This window comes from Glycine soja, chromosome 8 (assembly GCF_004193775.1).
Source record: "Glycine soja cultivar W05 chromosome 8, ASM419377v2, whole genome shotgun sequence".
Lineage (NCBI taxonomy): Eukaryota > Viridiplantae > Streptophyta > Magnoliopsida > Fabales > Fabaceae > Glycine > Glycine soja.
Genome location: NC_041009.1, coordinates 29,844,202 through 29,865,363, shown reverse-complemented (window position 1 = coordinate 29,865,363; position 21,162 = coordinate 29,844,202). Strand labels below are relative to the sequence as shown.

The 21,162-nt window shown below is 36.5% G+C and overlaps 2 protein-coding genes and 1 pseudogene across 2 annotated transcripts; 1 reads left to right on the top strand and 2 right to left on the bottom strand.

The window, feature by feature from the left end:
* Positions 1-1,737: 1,737 nt before the first annotated feature.
* LOC114422913 lies at positions 1,738-7,170 on the bottom strand (annotated as a pseudogene).
* Positions 7,171-16,619: 9,449 nt separating this feature from the next.
* On the bottom strand, positions 16,620-18,494 carry LOC114424079. The gene is made up of 2 exons (XM_028390946.1): positions 17,309-18,494; positions 16,620-16,861 (listed from the first exon to the last, which is right to left on the bottom strand). Exons 1-2 carry the CDS (start codon positions 18,492-18,494, stop codon positions 16,620-16,622), a joined length of 1,428 nt encoding a protein of 475 aa, XP_028246747.1.
* An 825-nt stretch (positions 18,495-19,319) lies between these two features.
* Positions 19,320-20,928, top strand: LOC114424078 (protein SUPPRESSOR OF K(+) TRANSPORT GROWTH DEFECT 1-like). Its single transcript, XM_028390945.1, has 5 exons — positions 19,320-19,328; positions 20,308-20,376; positions 20,463-20,543; positions 20,639-20,737; positions 20,827-20,928. The coding sequence occupies exons 1-5, from the start codon at positions 19,320-19,322 to the stop codon at positions 20,926-20,928; spliced, it is 360 nt and encodes a 119-aa protein (XP_028246746.1).
* Positions 20,929-21,162: the final 234 nt, after the last annotated feature.

Genomic DNA, 21,162 nt, shown 5'->3' with positions numbered 1-21,162 from the left:
TTTGATCATTTGAGAATTACACTTCAAAGTTCAGACCTCTTTTGATGCACAAAATTTCGTGCTCCTTCTCCCTCTACTCATCTTCTCCTACCTTCAAGCTCTTATCTATGGTTTCCTATGGTGGTGAGCTTCTTCTTGACTCATCTTCTCCTTGAAGTGGCATCTCCAATCATCTTTCTTCCTTCTCCATTTCGCTGTCATTGATATCAAACAAGCAAAATACTCCATTGATGAAGAAGATCCAAGGCCTACAAGCTCCACATGGAGCTACATCAACAAGTACTAAGTAAGATAGCATTCACACTATATTCCTCCTCTCTTAATTCAATTTTTTGTTGGTGTAATGATTACTCATATTTGAGCTGGTAGTTGTTGGTGTAATAATTTGTATAGAATTGTATGAGTTTGGTGAAGGTGACTAAATTATTTCCTATTCAGCTTATTTAATGAATTTTCATTTCATCAAACTACTCGTCTATTTTAAGTCAAGGTCTAGGAGCATACTCTATTTATTGAATAGGGAAAAATGCTCTCATTATTTTTATTACTACTTGTTTTGACTTTTATTGGGTCTTTGTCTCTAACATACTGATATACACATTTGTTAGATTATTTCATTGCTCAGTTTTCCTGCTTCATATGATTTAATAAGGACGTCCCGAATGGCAATATATGGGTTGCTAATATTGGGGCCAGTACAACATAAGAGGTTTAATTTTCTATCCAAAATTATATCAAAGACAAATGAGTTATCAACCGTGAAGAAAATCTTATTGGGGCAAACTATATTTGCTCCTATCATCAATACTATTTTCTTCTACTATAATGGTGTTCTTCGAGGTGATTTTTAACTTCTTGAATATTCAACTTGTCTTTAATTGTCAATTCTATGAGTTTATATGATACTTCACTGACATGGATTGTTAGATGATTAAGATAGTTTTTAACTCTAATCAATGTGTTTATGGGCTTCATGTTATACCTTTTTCTAATATTATTTTGCTAGTTACAGACTCAGGTGTAGGGAACTTGGGTTGTTTAACCATGGGTGTGGTTTATAGACTACCTGGCTATTTAACCTTATACTGATTAACATATGGACAATTATTTGATTTATTTCCATGCATTATTTGGCATTGTAATGTAAACTATGCTTGTTAAAATCTGCTATAGTCATATTTGGCATAAGCTAATTTATAAGCGTTCTCCCATTTATACACTACTAAAAAAAGGCCTTCTACATTTGTTCTAACGGCCTTTCTACATCGGTTATGGCGTGTGGTGGTAACCCGGGGTCGTTGAATCACAACATCAGTTTTATGACCGTCTTTGAAGGGCGGCTTTTCTACATCGGTTGTCTAGCTACAACTGATGTAGTATGGGTAGGTTTCTACAGCGGTTCTAAGGCTAAAACCGATGTTGAATGGGTAGGTTTCTACATCGGTTATCAGCCAACCGATGTAGAAAATGAAAGGTTATTACATCGGTTATAGTTCAACCGATGTAGAATGACGTGGCTACATTGTTTATCGTCCAACCGATGTAGTATGAGGAGATTTTCTACATCGTTTATCACTAAACGGATGTAGAATGGGCACGAATGGAAAAGTTTCTACATCGGTCTTCAATCAACCGATATAGAATTTGAAGAGTTTTTATATCGTTTATCGCCTAACCGATGTAGAATGAGGATATTTTCTACATCGTTTATAATTGAACCGATGTAAAATATGGATTTTTTTTTTACTTTTTGGAAATTTATAAACTCAGGTTAAATTAGTACAGGAACGCAAGTCATCTACAGAAGCATTTTTTTAAAATATGTAAAATATGCCTACATTTTCCCAAGTCATACAAGTCAATTATAAATTTGTAAAATATGCCTACATTTTCTTGTTTGCTCAATTGATTCCTCAAGTCATTTATCCATGCTGATGATGTCACCTGAAAATTGGAAAAGTAATTTTAATACAAAAATGAGGCAGAATATCTAAAATGAAATTTATGAACTGCAAACATATTCATCTTGCAAATGGCATTGTAGCAAGTTTATTGGTTTATCCAAGTCCCAATAAGGTAAGCAAACCAAAATCAGGAACATTGTGAATTTCTATGAAGGAATTTAACTTCATGCGAAAGTAATGTTGAATCTCTATAACCATGTGAGAGTAGGGACATTTATAAGATTGCTTTCTAAAATATCCCACAATTCCTTTAATACAATATGGAGAACCTAAAATAGTTCATGACCATAAATAAGTCTTAAATCCACCAAATGATGTCCTCTACCTTGACTGCAAGTCCTAATTACTTAAATTACACTCTCCCCCAATGAATCTCCCATAAATATCATCAATAATGGTCAATAAATCAAGACTACAACATTTTCCAATACGCAATGCAAAGGATCACAACCTCAAAACGCAAGTCATCTACAGAAGCAGCTGAGAATGTAGGCACCAAATCAGCTCCATTTATAATAGAAGTAATAAAACTATCACCTGACTTTGTCAACTCCCATGTCATACAAGCAGCTACAAGAGTAACAAGATGTCAAGTTCAGAAGACTTGGTTGTGTGAACCAGTATTAGTCCCAAAGTGCTCTAGGATTACTACCCTTTCACTTTGAAAACAAAAATGCAGAATCATATCGACACAAAGAATACAATAATATATATAACGAAGACTGACCTGGAGCAAATGTAACGCACGTGGTTACGGACAGTTCCTTTCTCTCTCTCAACACATAAGTTAGAATTGCGGAAGTTCCTCCACCCAAAGTGTGTCCTACAATCTAAGTAAAAGACTTTTAAAAAGTAGTCCAGAAAAGTAAAGAAACTGCAACTAACTATTTATTTAAACCTTATGATTCAATATAGAATGACAAAAGCCATAAAAGAGAAATTAAGTAGCCAAACAGAATATTTACAAACTGAATGATTTCCAGATCTAATAAAACTTTTGTTGTCAAATTCAAGATTAACGAAAATAAGGAAGAAAACCATGATGACTACAATCTACTAGCTATGCATGCTTGATCACAATATTTTTAAAAAATGATATTATGGTCTAATAGGGAAGTGTTTAAAAAGATTATTTAGTCAAAGGGCAGGGGACATTATAAAAGAAACATTTTTACCTTAACTTTATAGTCAGGGTAGTGGCCAAGTGCTTCAAAGAGACAAGGAGTTGCGAGCTTTGCAATCCATCAAGCAGCAGCAACCATTCCACAATGTGCATAACCTAAAACCAAATCACTGACACCCCCCTGATTAACAATAATGTGATGAAATGGTACCACATTTCCAGTAACAGCTGTTAAAGTATCCTTGATACTATGCGTGCCACGAATCAATAACAAAAGGCATCCCATCTCGTGATCAGCTATTATTGTAAAAGCTGGTTTCAAAATCTGCATGACAAATGAACAGACAAGTTTAAACATACATTGTCTTTACCAAATGAATACAGCTTACTGAAATGGTAGCAAGTATTACTTATTCATCTGATTCAATTGAGCCAGCTCACACCCCTCCAAAAAAAGAAAGAAAGAAAACTCACAAAAATGTTCTAAAAGTGAAGCAAAGAGAAAACATCTATTATCAATTTTTGATCCCATATTTTATCAGCCTAAAACAGCATCCTCTGTTGCTTTCAGCCTTCCATCCCTCCTTGAAAGGAATGTATGTTAATAACTATAAATGACTTAGTCAACACAGTACAGATATTGAATTATTATCAACTTTTCCTGAAATTTAAACAAGACTTACTCCTGCTTTTGCTTCTCGAAGGAGAACGTTTTCTTCCGTGTAGCCAGTTTCTTCTAAAAACAAGGGAAAGGGCTTCTTTGAAAAGTGCCAACACAATGTCAACAAGTTTAAGAGATACTTAAGTTCAACAGTAATTTCAGATCCTTTCAGCTGTACACTGTCCTTACCACAAAATTCACTGCCCACATGATAGTTTCCCTGCAAAGTAAAATTTACAAACTCAGTCAAGCTTAAATAAATAAAATAAAAAGGAAGCATCAAAACCACAAACTACATTTTTCATGTTAACTACAGATAATGTTATGTGAGTATCAATAGTCTAGTCTCTTAGGGTTCATTTGGATTAGACAGTAAAAAATTTACTTTAGAATTTTGAATTTGCCTAGATATTGTACAGTAGAACTACTTTTTTAATTATAATTGTTGGGATACATTTGCAAAACTACAAGGTCCAACTTGGCAATTTATTTTCGAGTATTGCTGAGCTTGTTTAAAAAACCAGTAGGTCTTAGTTCTTACTCAAAATCAATTTTCTTGGCTGCAAAAGCTACTGCTTGGTTAATTCCATAGAATCCATTCCTAATACGAATCAATTCTAAACATCTTAACCAAACAACAAATACTGTAAACATTTATTTTGGACTGGCCGGATTGATTTTATATGGCACAAAATCTAAACAAATATGGAATTAATGTCCAACCATAAGCATTGAAAAAGAAGATACATAATTACTATACTCAAACTACAACTTAATATGAACAAATTAAACTGGCACAAAACTAATATTATGAGAAACTTCTCATCTACTTATGTAGAGCTGAGATGAAGAAATTCAGTAGTCCAGGATGTCATGAAACTGATCTACCTTAAAAAATCTTAATATATGTTTTAAACCAAGATCAAATATAAGGTAGCACAGGTCATGTGAACAATCTTGTGAGGATTCATTTTGTAGAAAATAGTCTGATTTCTAAGCTACCTTAGCCATATTACTCTCCTAGAAAGTATAAACAGAAATCATATCATGTAAATCATAAAATCCAAGAATAATCTAATATGTCAACTTCAAAGTGATAATGATTAACAGGTAACAACAGAAGTTCAAATATTGCATGTCATGATCCCAAACCACTGTTGTGATGTTGAGAAGGCATAAAAAGCAAAACAAAAACAACACCCATGAAAAGAAAAGAAAAAAGAGCCTATCACATGTAAGGAACATTTCAAAGATAATATAAATTATAACTACTCTCCAAATGTGGGATTATTTCTTTGTTGACCATAATTTTTTTTATTGAGATGGAAAGCATTAAATTGGTCTTCCAACCATTTAATCATCAACAATTTTATTTACACATGAAAAAGTTCACCTAACTCACATAACTTCAGTGACCATTGTCCATTTTTCTCTCTCTTTATTTCTCTCTCTTTCATTCATCAATGTCATTTATGAGCAATCCTTTAGGTGAATTATGTGAGTTGCACATTGAGTGCAGGTTGCAACTACCATTTCAGATCAATTATAGTTCTACCTAAAAATAGGCACCTGCTTTCATACTGATGTTGATTCTGGGCCTCTTTGGGTAAGCTTCTTTAGAAGCACTTCTAAGAGGAAAAAAAACAAGAAGAAAATAATTAGATGAGTTTCTCCATAAGTTAAAATGAGTTCTCCATTAACTAATTTGTAGAAGCTCTCTCATATAACTTCTCTAAAAGATGAGAGTACATCTACAAATAAGCTAATGATTAGCTAATTTTAGCTTATGGAAAAGTTTATTTCATTTTTTCGTTTTTCTCCTATAAGTGCTTCTAGAGAAGCTTACCCAAAAAGACCCTCTATATTCTACTTGCTACTTAAATGTGCCCAATGTTACAGATAGATAAACAAAACGACACAGCTTTCCTGCATTTTCAGTTGCTTCAAATCAGGGCACCGACAAAGAACCAAAATCTACTCATTGTCATTACCTGCCGCTTTAGAAGAAAGCTGATACCAAACGCCAAATCCCCAATTGGCCATTTCCCAAGTGTCTCCGAATAAGTGAACCTGAGAGTTTCTGACAATGTAGAAATTGTCTCCAACCATGTTGCAGGGGCTTGGATTAACCGATGAGAAACAAGGTCAATACCTAATGGCGTATCAGCTAGCGGATCACTCCCATTTTCTTCACCATCTTCATCAATTACATCGTGAGTCTGCAATTTCTGATTCAATGTGTAGTACAAAAGGGAAGTTGCACCTGCTGCAGTAGCCATCTTCATCTCCTGCACTTTATCAGCAGGAAAATCATCAAACACAACAACTTGCCCATCATAGAAGATAGTCAACTGAGAAGCTTTAGCCTCCTTCTCCATAGACCTAAAAAAGAGGATCACATCTTAATCATTATTATAAAACTGTAAGCAGCCATGACTCTTTCTTTTTGGTGACTTAAAAAGTTTATATTAAGGAAGATACGCCCCGGTCTAAGCGAGAATTTACATATTGTCTGTCATTCATTAATTTTCTTTCACAAAAAGAATTACAATTAACCAAACAAACACACCTTGGGTTAATAAAAGTTGGAATCTCCAAGTGGCGAGGATAAACAGACTGCATGGTTGTTGCAGAGTGACATGATGTGTCAGGGGAACCTGTGAGAAGTAGAATCTGTCAGGATAATCTCATATCACATAGAGAACACCGAGTCCATATGTTACTACAGTTCCTGCTATGTAGCATTTCCCTACCCATAAATATTCTTAGCACTGAAAATATCTCAAAACTCTAATCTTATCTTTCTTTATTTTTGCAAATTGCAAAGAGAAAAATCCGAAATGCCTAACAATTCAAGGAGAAAATTATGTACAGTTAGTTTAGAACTCATATCCAAAAGGAAAATATTTTCAGTTGACTTTTTCTTTTATCTTTTTCTCATTTTCCATAGTGGTTGAATTTTTTTTCTCTCTCTCCGATATGGAAAATTTGGAAACTATGCATTAGACCCGTCTTTACATATGTATGTTGAGCAATTGAATACATTGAACACGTCAGACAAAGGTTCAAACCTAAGAGAAGAAATATTTAATCGAAAGCTCGGATTTCACAAATTGCTTCCTTCTGAATTCTAATAGAATAAATTGCGATTAATTTCAGAACAATTTATTTAGTTTAGAGTTGATAGGGAAATAAAATGAAATTCGTATATAGTACCGTTGGTGCATGCTAAGGCAATCCCGAGGGTAAGGTCTCCAAAGCTGCCCTTCTCCTTGAGGTATTGCCTCAGAAGAGTACAAGTCCGAGAGAAGGTGGACTTCTCCGCCAGTGAGCTCGACATTCTTGCCGTGAAAGTGAAATCCCAAAGGAGAAAATAGATACTAGTATTTCTGTTCACAGAAGGAGAGGTTAATATATTGTGAAATCTAGGTGCGGAAGGCTTTAAAAAGAAGGACGGAAAATGAAATTGAAGCACGAGGAATATATGAGTATTATATTTTAATGTTTGGGTTCTTTATTTTGTTGTCTCTTGTGTCTACACTGCACTTGTGCAGCTCCACTATGACATTGTTAATTTGTTTTTTTCTATTTATTTATATAATGTTTGGGTTCTTTACTATTGATCTAAAGTGTATTTTTATGTAGACATCTAGTGAGATTTAACCATTTTGCCATGTCATTTTATTCGTTAATATGATGTATCAATAAGGGAAATTTTTATTGAATGTTTGTGTGAAAATATTTTACATTGAAAATGCGTGTAAATTAAACTATAATAAAAGTAGGACAGGGGGAATCAAAATTATCATGTTGGAATGACCACATGTTGTGTTCTAATGTAATAGGTTGATAATTATCATAACAATAGCATCTGATTAGTAACATATCCTTACTTATTGTGCTGTCAAAAAATCAGGACCAAATATCACTTCATTTGGGCTGTAGCATTGGGATTGAAGTGCCCTCATTGCACACTTGTAACCAGCACTACGGAACACATTGCTTGCGGCATTTCTAGCTGCCAGACCCCCTTTCATTTTGAACTGCTTGCTACCATATATAAAGCTTAAAGGCTTCCCCTTTTTTGTATGAAACTCCCTGTAGGAACGGAATTATGTCAGAAGTCAGAATATATAACAATTGTGTTTTGAACAAAAAATACAATTTAATCAAGATTGTTCACACTTTCATCCAATTACAGATTGGTATATGAATTTTGTTGACTTCTATAATACAACAACAACAAATTCTTATCCTAGTAGATGAGATCGGCTATATGAAACGCACCATGCTATTTGGCTCGGCTAAAGACTAAAGTTTTGGGTGACTTTTATAACCGGAGATAATTTTTTATCGGTTGACAATGTAAAAATCTAAATGGTGCATAAAAATAAACTAAAAAAAGGGTAAGAAAAAGTGAAGGGGAATACCTGTTTCTAAAGACAAAAGAGGTCTGGTATATCTGCATTGTGGTTTCATACAATTCATCATTCCAAGGTACATATTTTGGCTTCCCCTGGGTAGTGCCAGAACTGCAAGAATATCATTCAAAAACTTCCCACTCAAGCACAATTGTTGAAAATCAACTGCACCACTGTTATAAGAACATCACAAACATACGGTTATTATTACTAAAAATAACCGTAAAAATGTTCCTAATTTTGAAAGGGACATGGGGGAATACTCAATTCAGACAAAGTGGTAACGCAGAAAAGGACAAACAAGATTATTCATTAGTAGAAAAAGTCGGATAAAGCCAAACAAAAATCTATATTGTGTTTTTTTATTTATTATGTGCGTGTAATTTTTTAAAGGCGTACATTGAATCTTCAGAAACATCAAAAGAAAGGGAAAACTTCAAAATTATGGAGACAGTCGTTAGAGGAAAACACTGAAGAGGATTTTGTCGCAGTATCCAACAAGAGTATTGCAAGACATTTTGTTGGTCTAAGGGAGAGAAAATATTAAACTTAGATGCAGTATTAAAGTTAAAACAATTGTTGGTCTAAGGGAGCTCATCTTGTGTGTTACCCTGCACACACATTCTGACATATGTCATTCTAGTAACACAAACCAAAATTGTTAGAAATTTTATGTCAATGACCTTGGTCTTGGTTTAGTAGGTTAAATACACATTTTTTTTATTTATACTCTCACAAAACCATATTGATCATTTAATTTTACCTGTACCAAAAATGCCATTTCTACCACCAAATTGTTCAGGTATCCAAGAACTAGGCTAGGCACCCCTCTTGCCACGATTGAAGATCCAACGTCGATATCAATCTAATAATGCAAACATAATTTAAATGTTAGCTTATAAAACAAGAGAAATGAGCAGAAAATAATAAGGAAAATTTTGTGTGAATCAGTAATATCAAAAGAAATTACACAAGCAAAACTGATACAACAAAATCACTAGTGAATTTGGCCATGTACCTCTAGATAGTTCTTCCCACGGATATAAAGCATTTCTAGCGCTTGCCCCACTAAACATGCTTTCTTTCCAACACTTTGCATTAGGAAAACCATGATCCCTGAGGGAAACAAGTCGCGTGGCGATAAAAACCATTAGACACTCTTATTATCTTGATCCTGTATTTTTTGTTTTTTGTTTATTACATGTCACATTTTTAGTAGAAATGTACCTTAGAAATATATGGTATGAGCTTAAATCTTGAGTTCCTATAAGCATCATCTCCATCCACAAAGCTCTGCAATAAGGGATGGTCTTCCAAAGGAGTTTTCCTATAAGCATCATCTTCCAAGGGAATACATAGGACTTCCGAGCATCTGATTCATGACAATAGTATACATTACACAATCCCATAATTCTAGGGTCATGGATGTAACAATGAAGATGATGTCATACTCACTTGTATGTTGATAACAAAAAAGAAATCTGGACCACCTTTTGCTGCGTATTGCTGAATAAATCCAAATGCATAGAATGTTAATAATTTTCTAGCAGTTAATTTTGTGAGAATAATGGACCAACCATTTGATCACAAATACACAAGTAGCAAACTAAGAAGAAATAAAATATACCTGAACTATGGAACCAGGACGACTACTCAAGTTATCTTCTCTTGTGTCAGATGAGCTCCCTTAGCTCCCTTTTCATATTAAAGTTAAAAGCACTGTTCTAGTTATTTTCTTTTCCTGTAGAAGAAAATATGAGTCACATAGACGAAACACTGTTGTAGTTCCAATTACTCAAACAGGTTTCAAGTACGTATGGTGCAAAACAAGAAGCTCCGATATGATGCCAATATCAAATTCAAAAGCCACATTTTCAATTCAACTCCTAGGGAAAGCATAGAAGTGCATTAATTCCTCATCAATAAAACCAACAAATTAAAATAAAATTGAGAAACAAAATTCTTTAAAAAAAAAAAAGAATACCCAAAAGTGTTTTGGCTTTGTTGCTTTGCTAATGCCCAATGAAATGCCACTCAACGTGTGGGGGAAGCCACAACCATGCCCAAAAACCAAATTATCAGAAATTTCTATCTACAAATGATGAAAATAACGTAGCATTTTTATTTGTAATTATAAACTTATAAAATTTGAATTTTAAAAGAAGGAGAGAGGTGATTATTGCAGCACCTGAGGAGCTTTTCCGATGATTTCTTGGACCAATGTATGAGAAGGTTGCGGCAGACTGAACGACCCAAGCAGGAACATGTCAAACACTGACCTGCATACAATTAGAGTTGCACAACAAAAAAATTGATCCTATATTGGGACCAATACAAAATGCAACCCAAAAGCAGTGCACACTAATAACGTAAACAAGTCACATAATCATGTAGCGATGCCGAATTAAAAGTCATGACCAGACATAATGATGTGTCTTGTGCAATGAAAATTTTATGTTACAAAGGTGATTAATGTTCCTATGTCATCTAAATTTGTCTCATTTACATCCATTTTCCGACTTCTAGAAAATAGGTTGTCCATTTCTTGCGTAGTGTCGTCATGGTGTCAGTGTCTAATGTTGTTCCATCAGAAAAATACTACCAAGGGGAAGAAAATAAAATTTAGTTAGTACATCAACCATTTAAGTACCATTTCATACTACACAAATTCATTTGTTAGTATAATAGAGGACATACGTTGTGGAGTTCATTTTTCAAACCGCCACTAATGATGCACCTCATCCAATGCATCACATAATATCCACACTCATATGCTCCTTGTTGTACATGGCTCTACATGCAATATAAGCGCTCAATAAATGCTGGATCATTCCAATTGAAACATCAGACTTATTTCAAATTTTCAAAAAAACAGGGATTACAACATACCTTAGCCTCAATCCACTGAGGTGGAGGTGGAGGTGCATTGTCCTTGCCTTGGAGATTACTGCATATTTTCTTCATTGCACTAAGTTTGACAATAACAAAAGCCGAAGTTAACATGTAATGTTTTGACTAGTAAACTACAAGTAATGACCAATGCTAAATTGAATAAGGTTGCGAAGTACTTGTTCACTGCAAACTTAATGTGAACATCAGGCTTTCTTCGTGCAGAATAGAACCATACTATAATGTTCTCTCGTGGACACAACACAAGAAGTTGTCAATGTGCCCTGAAGTCAACAACATGAAATTCACCATCAAACTAATGCAAGCACATTGATAACAACCACATGAATAGACTTACTGATTGAAGTAAGGTCCTAAGTAGATTTCTCGATGTGACTCCTTGACCCACGTTTCTATGTACTTTTGACATTCTTCACGCGTGTCCTTTGTGCAGCGTATAGACTGGGGCTCAAGGAAACCGTACACTGGAGAAAACCCAATGTTTGTACTACAATCATTCATAAACCTGTTTTAAACACAATCAACAATATTCTTAGGCAAATATGGAGTGGACAATAAGATATGACAGCCAGTCAAATAATATGATTTACTTACATCATCCACAGCTGCAGTACAGATATGTTTAAACATCTGTCACCTAAAATGATTTCAGTCACAGCTGCATGTGTGACGAAAAAACCATTTGTGGCATTAGGTAACCCAAATTTCGCCCCATCCCATGCCAACTCCATTGGCTTTGTGTAAACTACATATGACTTCTTAACCAATTCTCCCAGTGGGTCATCTGTGGCCACATATGTTAACCTGTTCGGTTCTCCAACAGACTTTGATGGAGGCTTATCGGGTCCTACGACCACCTATGATAATTGAAATTAGTGTACAGGTAATTATGCATGTCAACAAATAGAACAGATTCATAGGAGAAAAAAACTAACCTCATTAGTTACTTCCCTAACAAGATGTGTCGGCCATGCAACGAATGTGCCAACGGCCTGCTCAAGATAATGAACCTCTGATGTAGGAATAGGGACCTCAGCGTGAGGCATGTATGTTCTGACAACCTGAACCTTAACAACATCATTTTCATAACGAACATTATGTATGGTGGATGAATTCTCAAACACTTTTCCCAAGCCCGCAAGCATAGTATTTTGCCCAACAACTACGAACAAGCCCATCAGATCGTCATCACCATTCAAAAGCTCTTTAAGTAATTCGCTTCCTTCAGGTCCAGTGCAGCTACCCTTTGTGCTAACACGCGCAAGTAGAGCTTGTATTTCTAGCGCCTCAATGGGGGCTGACAGATGTGATGCAATATGAGATAACTCTACTTTCAGTGATTTTTTTAACTCTTGCTTCATCATCTCCAAATTTTGCCACTATTTTTCTTCAACTGCCCTCATCCAAGCCTTTTGTTGCTGCTTGTGTTCTTGTTGTACCTCCTTTCTTATCTCATCCTGTTCCTCCTTTCTTATCTCATCTTGTAGCTGCTTTCTTATGTCATCCTTAATTCCACCAATGATATAAGCCAATTGTTGTTGGTTGATCGATGGTGACGATGTGCTAGAAGCACGTGAGGCTTGGCCAAAGTATTGGCTTATTGTGACACCTGTCCCTGCGACACGAACATGGCCTGGATGCTCAGGTCGGCCAAGGGCCGTGTTGAGTATGTCCTGTCACCCATGCAGAACAAAACTCCCCTATGTTGCTTGTTCCTGTAATGAATCCTGCATGGATATACAATTGTTGAATTTGAATAAAATAAATTTGACTAGGTTAGCTAACCATTATTTGGCAATGACAGTAACCAAAAAATATATGAACTCACAATTTTGTCTGCAATTTCTTGTGCCACTTCAGACGTCATTTGGCCATGCCGCTTTTTGCAGGCGATCTTCCACTTCAAGTGTCTTACAACTGGGGATGGTGGGTCGATGTTGAGTGTTGGGCTTTCAGTACACAAATGTTCCTCATGTCCACGCTTGCTCTTCTCCTCCATAAGTTTCTTGTCAAGCAGTTCATACCCCCCACGAGACAGTACGTGTGGGCAGTCATTAAATTTTTGAATTTCCTGGGCCTTCTTTCGTATACCCTTAAAAAGACAAGCTTGTACTAGTCATATATATGTTACAAAACAACGAAAGCAAAAAATTGAATTGATTATTGCAGATACAGAAATACTTAAACAAACCTGGCAATTAGGGGTTTTGCGGCTTTTTGCAAATTCCGCCCATGTTTCTGGATCAAGGCCATACTTGACTGTAGGATCAGATATTTCAAAGACAAATTTTGAAGTCAATGAAGACTTAAATTGCCTCCATCTTGCTGCAACTGTTGACATCACCTTTTTTTTTGCATTTTCACCTTCAGGGATATCAAATTTGGGCTGCACAACAAAAGGAGTTATGTAACAGTATGTAAATGAATCCTTTAAAAGTAACTTAACAACAAAATCATGAATACAAGTGTATTTAGAATTACTTACCAAAATATCTTTCCATATTAAGCTCTTTAGATCGTCGGGGACAACATTCCAATTCGCGTGTACAATAGGAACTTTTTCCCTTGCGACAACCCCTAAATAACTGTGAAATTTCTCTTTATGAGGCTCTGACCCTCTACCTGTAGTCGGATTCACGTTCACAACTAGCTGTGGGCCATCTAAGTATCTAGACGTCAAACTTCTGAGCCTCGTGGATTGTCTTGTCCTTTTCGAAGTAACCTCAGGAGGGTTTTATGATTGTGGCGGGGACGGTGGTGGTGTTGCCATGGCCCTGCAGAAAAAAAAAAGTGTAATAAATATGTCAAATTCAATGATGTAATAGGGTGCATGATTTTCAAAACAACTTAGCAATTTATGCATGACAAATGTTACAAATGTTAAGTAATACTTATATGGTTGTGCTTACATAGTTACATACGAATGTTCTCCCATAAACCCTCGTCATGATTAGTACGATTTGCATATACATCATCCTCTTCTTGTTCAACAGTAGTTGAAGGAATATCTTTGGAGAAAGATGGCATGTCAGTGACATCAAGTGTTAATCCATCAACATCGTGACCGATACAAATTGTTCTCCCTTGCAAAACCACTGCCCATCTAGAGTCGCATGGATCTTCTACATAAAACACCTGTCGAGCTTGCGCTGCCATTATGAGTGGGTCGTCCTTGTGTCATACCCTAATTTCATCCGGGGATTATAATTTGATGATATACAACCATTGATTGGTCGCTTCGAGATATTTGGCACCCTTTGTTGCACAATATGTAAAGTCCCGAGACGTGCCGAAAATCAAAAGGAAGCAGGCTTACGCGATCCGTGAAAATTCCGTGATGTGACGGAAATCGAAAGGAGGTATTTTTCGCAATCCGTGAGTTTTCGTAACTTCTTCGAAAGCTAAAAAAGAGTAAATACATAATCCGTAAGGACTCGTAACCTTGCGGAAGGAAAATAAGTATCGTTACGAAATTCGTAAATTTTCATAACGTTACGGAAAAAGAATTACCAAAAAAGGTAGAGGGGGTGCATTTAGTAAAAAGGGGCTACAAATAGCAATCAGGCCCACTTGGGCCTTCCAGATTCTTCCTCCAGAAGGCTGTTGCTTCTGGAGGAAGCAACCTGGCTCGCCTGGGCGAGCTGGGTGGCAAGCTCCTCCCCTATTTCGCTATAAATAGGGGGAGGAGTGAAGGGAGAAGGGGTTCAGCCTTCTTGGCACTTCTTATTCTCTCGAAATTGCTGAGGAAAATTATTTCTGTGAAGAAAATCCAAGCCGAGGCGCTTCCGTAACATTTCCGTGAGTAATTACGCGAAGATTCTCGACCGTTCTTCAACATTCATCGTTCGTTCTTCGTTTTCTTCAGTCTTCAACGGGTAAGTACTTCAAACCGAGCTTTTCAATTCATTCTATGTACCCGTGGTGGTCCACATTTTGTTTCATGTATTTTTATTCTCATTTTCATTCGCTTTCTATACCCCCTTTTGACGTGCTTAAGTCATTTATTTAAGTCATTTCTCACCTAATCTAAAAATAAAATAAATTTCCACCGATCATTTGAATTGTAGTATTCGTTAATTTCTGTTAAAATGAATTCCGACCATTCGGTCGTGCCGTAACCACGTTGGAAATCAAAAAAGAGGTAAAATAATAATATAATAATAAAAAAATACCCTTTTAGTAAAATAAAGCGAAAAATCAATCGGACGTTTTCTCTTTGGGATTTCTCATTCTTAATTGAATCGACTAATAACTAAAGTGAAATTAAGGCTAAAATCAACTCGCCTAGTCAAGCTCGTCCACAAAAAATAGGGTTTTAAAAGTTTATCATTTCAGTTTCTTACCAAGTAAAATGGATCATTTTTAAGGTCCAATGCCTTAAAATGATCACCCTTCAAGTAAAACGAATCACTTGATTCACGCAAAAAAAGAACTACGTAGGTCTGATTTCCTCTTCGATAGAGGGTACGTAGGAGCAAGAGCCCCGCTTTTGTTGACCTCAAAAAAATAAAAAAGAACTAAAGTTAAGATAACACAATTTCCACAATTCTGAAAAATAGGTTGTTGTCCTTTGAGACAAACGTGAGAAGTGCTAATACCTTCCTCAAACGTAAATACAACTCCCGAACTTAGAATTTTCATTTTGACCGGTTTCCTTCGATTTTCCCGACGTTTTCCACAAATAAACGTTGGTGGCGACTCCGCGCATCTTTCCTCCTTTGGAAAGCGCACCCGTGAGCCACGCCTTCGCCCGCCCGCAAAAGGGCATGTTGCGACACCTTGTAACCAACTTTTTTAAGGTCTACTAAAGTGAATCCCATTTTGTCTTTACGCACACCTATGTTTCCATTGACCCACTTACATTTGAAAAGAGGTACTCTAAATTCACCGTAATCAACCTCCCAAATCTCTTCAATGACTCCATAGTAAGGCATGCAAGCTTCAATGGGATTATTGTCAGCAGCACTACAAAAGTGCTCTGATTGACCATCAACACTGACCCCGCTATTCTGCATACTACTTTTATCATCCTGGGACTTTGTGTAGAAAGAATACTGATTGATATCATATCCCTTCCAAGTTGGAACATTCATATTTGGACCCACAGCTAGCAATCTTAATGTGTCTGAAGCACTGTCATCGACGAAGATTGTTTGTCTAAACCACGATATGAAAGTTCTATTGTGCTCCTGCAACAACCTCATCATGTTCATTTTTGGGTGAATACGACACATATGTTGTTTGTGAGCATCTATGTAAGGGATTACCTCAGCTGTGTTGTGTAATACATATAGATGAGCTTGTGCCAACTGTTGGCGATCCATGGTTACAACATTGAACCCCCGTGTGCCCCTACCTTCCATGGTGGAGCCATGACGACTTTGAGGAAGTCCCACTGGTGTAGCCATTTCTATATATTGTGAACAAAACTCAATAGCTTCCTTAGCAACATATTGCTCAACAATGCTAGCCTCTGGTCAATATGGATTTTTTGTATATCCTTTCAACGCCTTCATGTAACGTTCAACTGGATACATCCATCATAAAAACACGGGCCCACACAACTGAATCTCGCGTACAAGATGGACAATTAAGTGAACCATGATGTCAAAAAACGATGGAGGAAAGTACATTTCTAATTGACATAGGATCATGGCTGCCTCGTTCTCCAAATCATCCAATTGTTTTGGGTCAATGACCTTACGACAGATTGCATTAAAGAAAAAGCACAAGCGGCTGATCGCAACCCTTACCTTTTCAGGCAATATACCACGCACAGCCACTGGCAACAATTGTTGCATTAACACATGACAATCATAAGATTTCAAGCCAACCAACTTCAAATCATTAACTGACACAAGGCTCTTGATATTGGAAGAGTATCCTTGTGGGACTTTCACATTTTTAAGACAATGACAAAATTGTTTTTTCTCCTTAGTTGACATTGTGTAACATGCTGGGGGCAAATAAGTTCGTTGACCTTGTGATTGCGGATGTAACTATTTTCGTATACCCATATTGACCAAATCCTATCGACATTTCAGACCATCCTTTGTCTTGCCTTTGATGTTAAGAAGGGTGCCAAGTAAACTATCACAAACATTCTTCTCCACATGCATAACGTCGAGACAATGCCGAACATGTAGATTGGTCCAATAAGGAAGATCAAAGAACACTGACCTTTTCTTCCAAATGTTCTTGTTAGCATGATCCTTCCGCTGTGTCTTACCAAAAACAGTTACTATGTCTTTCACCCGATCATACACTTCATGGGGAGCTAATGATTCTGAGGGTTCTTCAGTCTCTTGGCTACCATTAAATGCTTTCTTCAATCGTCGATAGGGGTGATAATGTTTTAAAAACCTACGATGTCGTGTATAAACTGTCTTCTTCCCATGTTTAAGTTGGATGAAACTTGTGTTTTGCTCACAAATTGGACAAGCCTGGTGACCTTTCACACTATATCCACTCAAATTCCCATAAGCTGGAAAGTCATTGATGGTGCAAAATATCATCGCATGCAACCTGAAAGTCTCACCCTGATTTGCATCATACACATCAACCCCGTCTACCCACAACTTGCGCATGTCTTCAATCAAAGGAGTAAAGTACACATCAATATCGTTTCCTGGCTGTCTTGGACCCGATATCATCATAGACAACATAATGTATTTGCGCTTCATGCATAACGAAGGAGGAAGGTTGTAAATCATTAACAACACAAGCCATGAACTGTGATTAGTGGACAAGTTACCAAATGGATTCATGCCATCCGAAGCAAGACCAAGTCGAAGGTTTCTTGGTTCGGCTCCAAATTCAGGATACAAGTGATCAATTGTCTTCCACTGTGGAGAATCAGCTGAATGTCGGAGAAACCCATCATTTATTCTGTCAGCTGCATGCCATTTAAGGTTAGAAGCATCGTGTGCAATAGCAAACAATCGCTTAAACCTTGGTATAATTGGAAGGTGCCAACAAACCTTTGCTGGACGAGGGTTGGACGTGGCTACATCATCAATGTATTCCCCGTCATTTTGTTTGTATCGTGATACCCCACATGTTGGGCAATTCCGCAATTTGGCAAACTCTTTTCTGTACAACACACAATCATTACGGCAAGCATGAATCTTCTTGTACTCCAGACCCACAGGACATAATATCTTCTTAGCCTCGTAGTGACTATTTGGTAACTTGTTATCATTGGGAAGCATATTCTTCAATAAGACAAGCAACTCAGTCAGACTTTTGTCACTCCACCCAAATCTAGCCTTCAAGTTGACCAAAGCTAGCACTGCAGATAACCGAGTGAAGGTTGTGCACCCCAAGTACAATGGTAACTTGGAATCTGTTTCCAAATCTTCATAATAGGGTGCATGAGCTTCCAAAAATCCCTCTTGCCCAAGATCACGTATCATGTCTTCCATTCAATCTTCGGTTTCTAACGGTACCACCTCATTGTCGGCAGGTAATGAGACCTCTGGCAATTCACCGTGCCATATCCAATTTGTATAACTCCGAATGAAGCCATCACAAATTAGATGTGATCTAATGACAACTAATGCCTGACGCCTTCCATTCACACAGTTTACGCACGGGCAGAAATACTTTCCACCCACAGCTGGTGCATGTTGTTGTGCAAACTTCAAGAAATCTTCAACCCCCTTTTCATACTCATCGCTTATGCGTGGTGCTTGAATCCAACTTCTATTCATGTTTCTTGTTCTACAAGAGGGCGTCTGTTATGACATATGCATGACAGTCTCACTTTTTTTATATGAAGGTCGGGTCCTATCCCATTCAGGAACAAACTTTTTTTGCTTCATTCATATGTACAACTTAAGTATGTTATGCTAAATTTGATGAAATTTTGGCAGCATTTTGCATTGGTCTCCAAATACACAAAATGAAAGCAGTCACCTAAATTGACCACAATCAAGTATGCACTCGGAGAACAAAGCAATACGCAATAAACCAAAATCAAATCAAATATACCACAACATACTTAACCTATAACTACGAATGAAGTAAAAAGAGAGAGTTCCCAAACTGTCCGAACGGACAATTCAAGAATCCATACCACAAATAATCCAAACTATCTGTATTAATCATGGTATGAAATCTCAAATAGGAAACTAGGGTTCACTCACAATGCACATATTTTTATGAACAATAATAGTAATTTACAGAACAACAAACTTACAATCCAAATAAAATTCCTATTAACTTACATACCTAGATAGATGGTTGCGGTAATGGAAGCTTCAAATACTATCAATTTTCTCGTGGGTTAACCAACAAAGTCTGAATTGTCCAATACAAAACTCGTAAATTGTAGCCACGGAAACCACAACAATGTGTAGACAGCTGTGAAGCACAACAAATTATACATCGTTTATCAGCCGTTGATGAAAATTTAAATAAAATCATACATTGCTAACTCAATTGACAAACAAATTTTATGATAATACAAGTGTTGAACCATATACAGAGGTGCATACTTTTATAGCAAGGCCTAGGACTATTGTATCTATCATTTATTACACACAATATCAATCTGAGAATATTATTGTCTTTATTCTCTCTTTCTCCCTTTGCCTACTACCTAAATATTATAATTCAAGCAGTTCTTATCCTTAACTTATGCTGCAAATTTGTTTTAGTTTTCCACCATTGTGCATATTGCCTTGTATATCCACATCTATTATATTCCATTCTTGCTTCTTTTTTTGTATTTCTTGGTTTCCGGAGTTTTTAAAATCCTAGATAATTATCTTGTTAGAAAATAGAAAGTGTGGTTCTTGACATAAATTATTCAATATTTTAATGGTGTGAACATTTGCAGTTATTTTTTTTTGGGGGGCATCCATCATCATCTGACTATTATACTTGGCTATAGTATTATTATACTATTTTTTGCTGGTAAAAAAATTTGTAAAGTAACTTGTTTGATGGTTTTTAGTCATACAGAAAGTTGCACTCAGCTTTTTGACTAACGACTTAAATCCGGTTGTATTTAGCTTCTTTCTTTAAGCTGAACATAGTAGCTTGTAATTTTTTTCACAAAAAAAAAAACTGTTCAATCCCTCCCCCAATAATTACTATTTACTATTATCATGCATCCTTATTTTCCTAATTCAAAAGATCCAAGGTTTCCAACACCTTTGGTGTCAATTTTCTTTTTCGTGTTTGTTCCTAATCATAATGTAGTTTGTCCACTTTACATTGTAGGGTGTAGGACACAATGATCAGAAAGTTCTTATTCTAGCAGCTACAAATACACCTTATGCTCTAGACCAGGTAAGAAGACAATAGTTCTGTTTACTTTTTTTTATTTTTATTGAGTCAATGGGATGCCGTTTTGGTAAATCAACTTGTAATTGCAGGCAATAAGGGGGCATTTCGATAAGCATATATACATACCCCTACCTGATTTAAAGGCTCGCCAACACATGTTCAAGGCATGGGCAATATACATGATGATGTTCATTGGTCTTATTGTGTATTGTGAACCTAGCAAATGGCCTTACAATGTCTTTTTCTTGGTTGATAAATTGAACAGGTGCACCTAGGAGATACTCCCCATAACTTGGCTGAAAGTGATTTTGAACATTTGGCTCACAAGACAAAGGGGTTTTCAGGTTCAGATATATCTGTCTGTGTAAGTTTGACTTCTATATTTAATACCTGGTTAGAATAATGATCATTTTATTTGGATTAGTGTTAAAGGTAATTGGACCTATTCTACAGGTGAAGGATGTTTTATTTGAATCTGTTCACAAAACCCAAGATGCCATGTTTTTCTTTAAGAATCCTGAGGATATGTGGATCCCATGTGGACCAAAGCAATAGAGTGCAGTACAAACTACAATGCAGGATCTTGCTGCGAAAGGATTTGCTTCTAAGGTATTCAAGATGCTGTAGATTTTGATGATAGTAGGTCTGCATAACTTCTTTTTCTAAATGAGTGTCGCAACCTACCCTTCGACGGGAGGACGACGCGTGACTCGCGAGATGCGTGTTCCACGAAAGGAATACGCGCGGAGTCGCCACCAACGTTTATTTAGGGAAAACGTCGGAAAAACC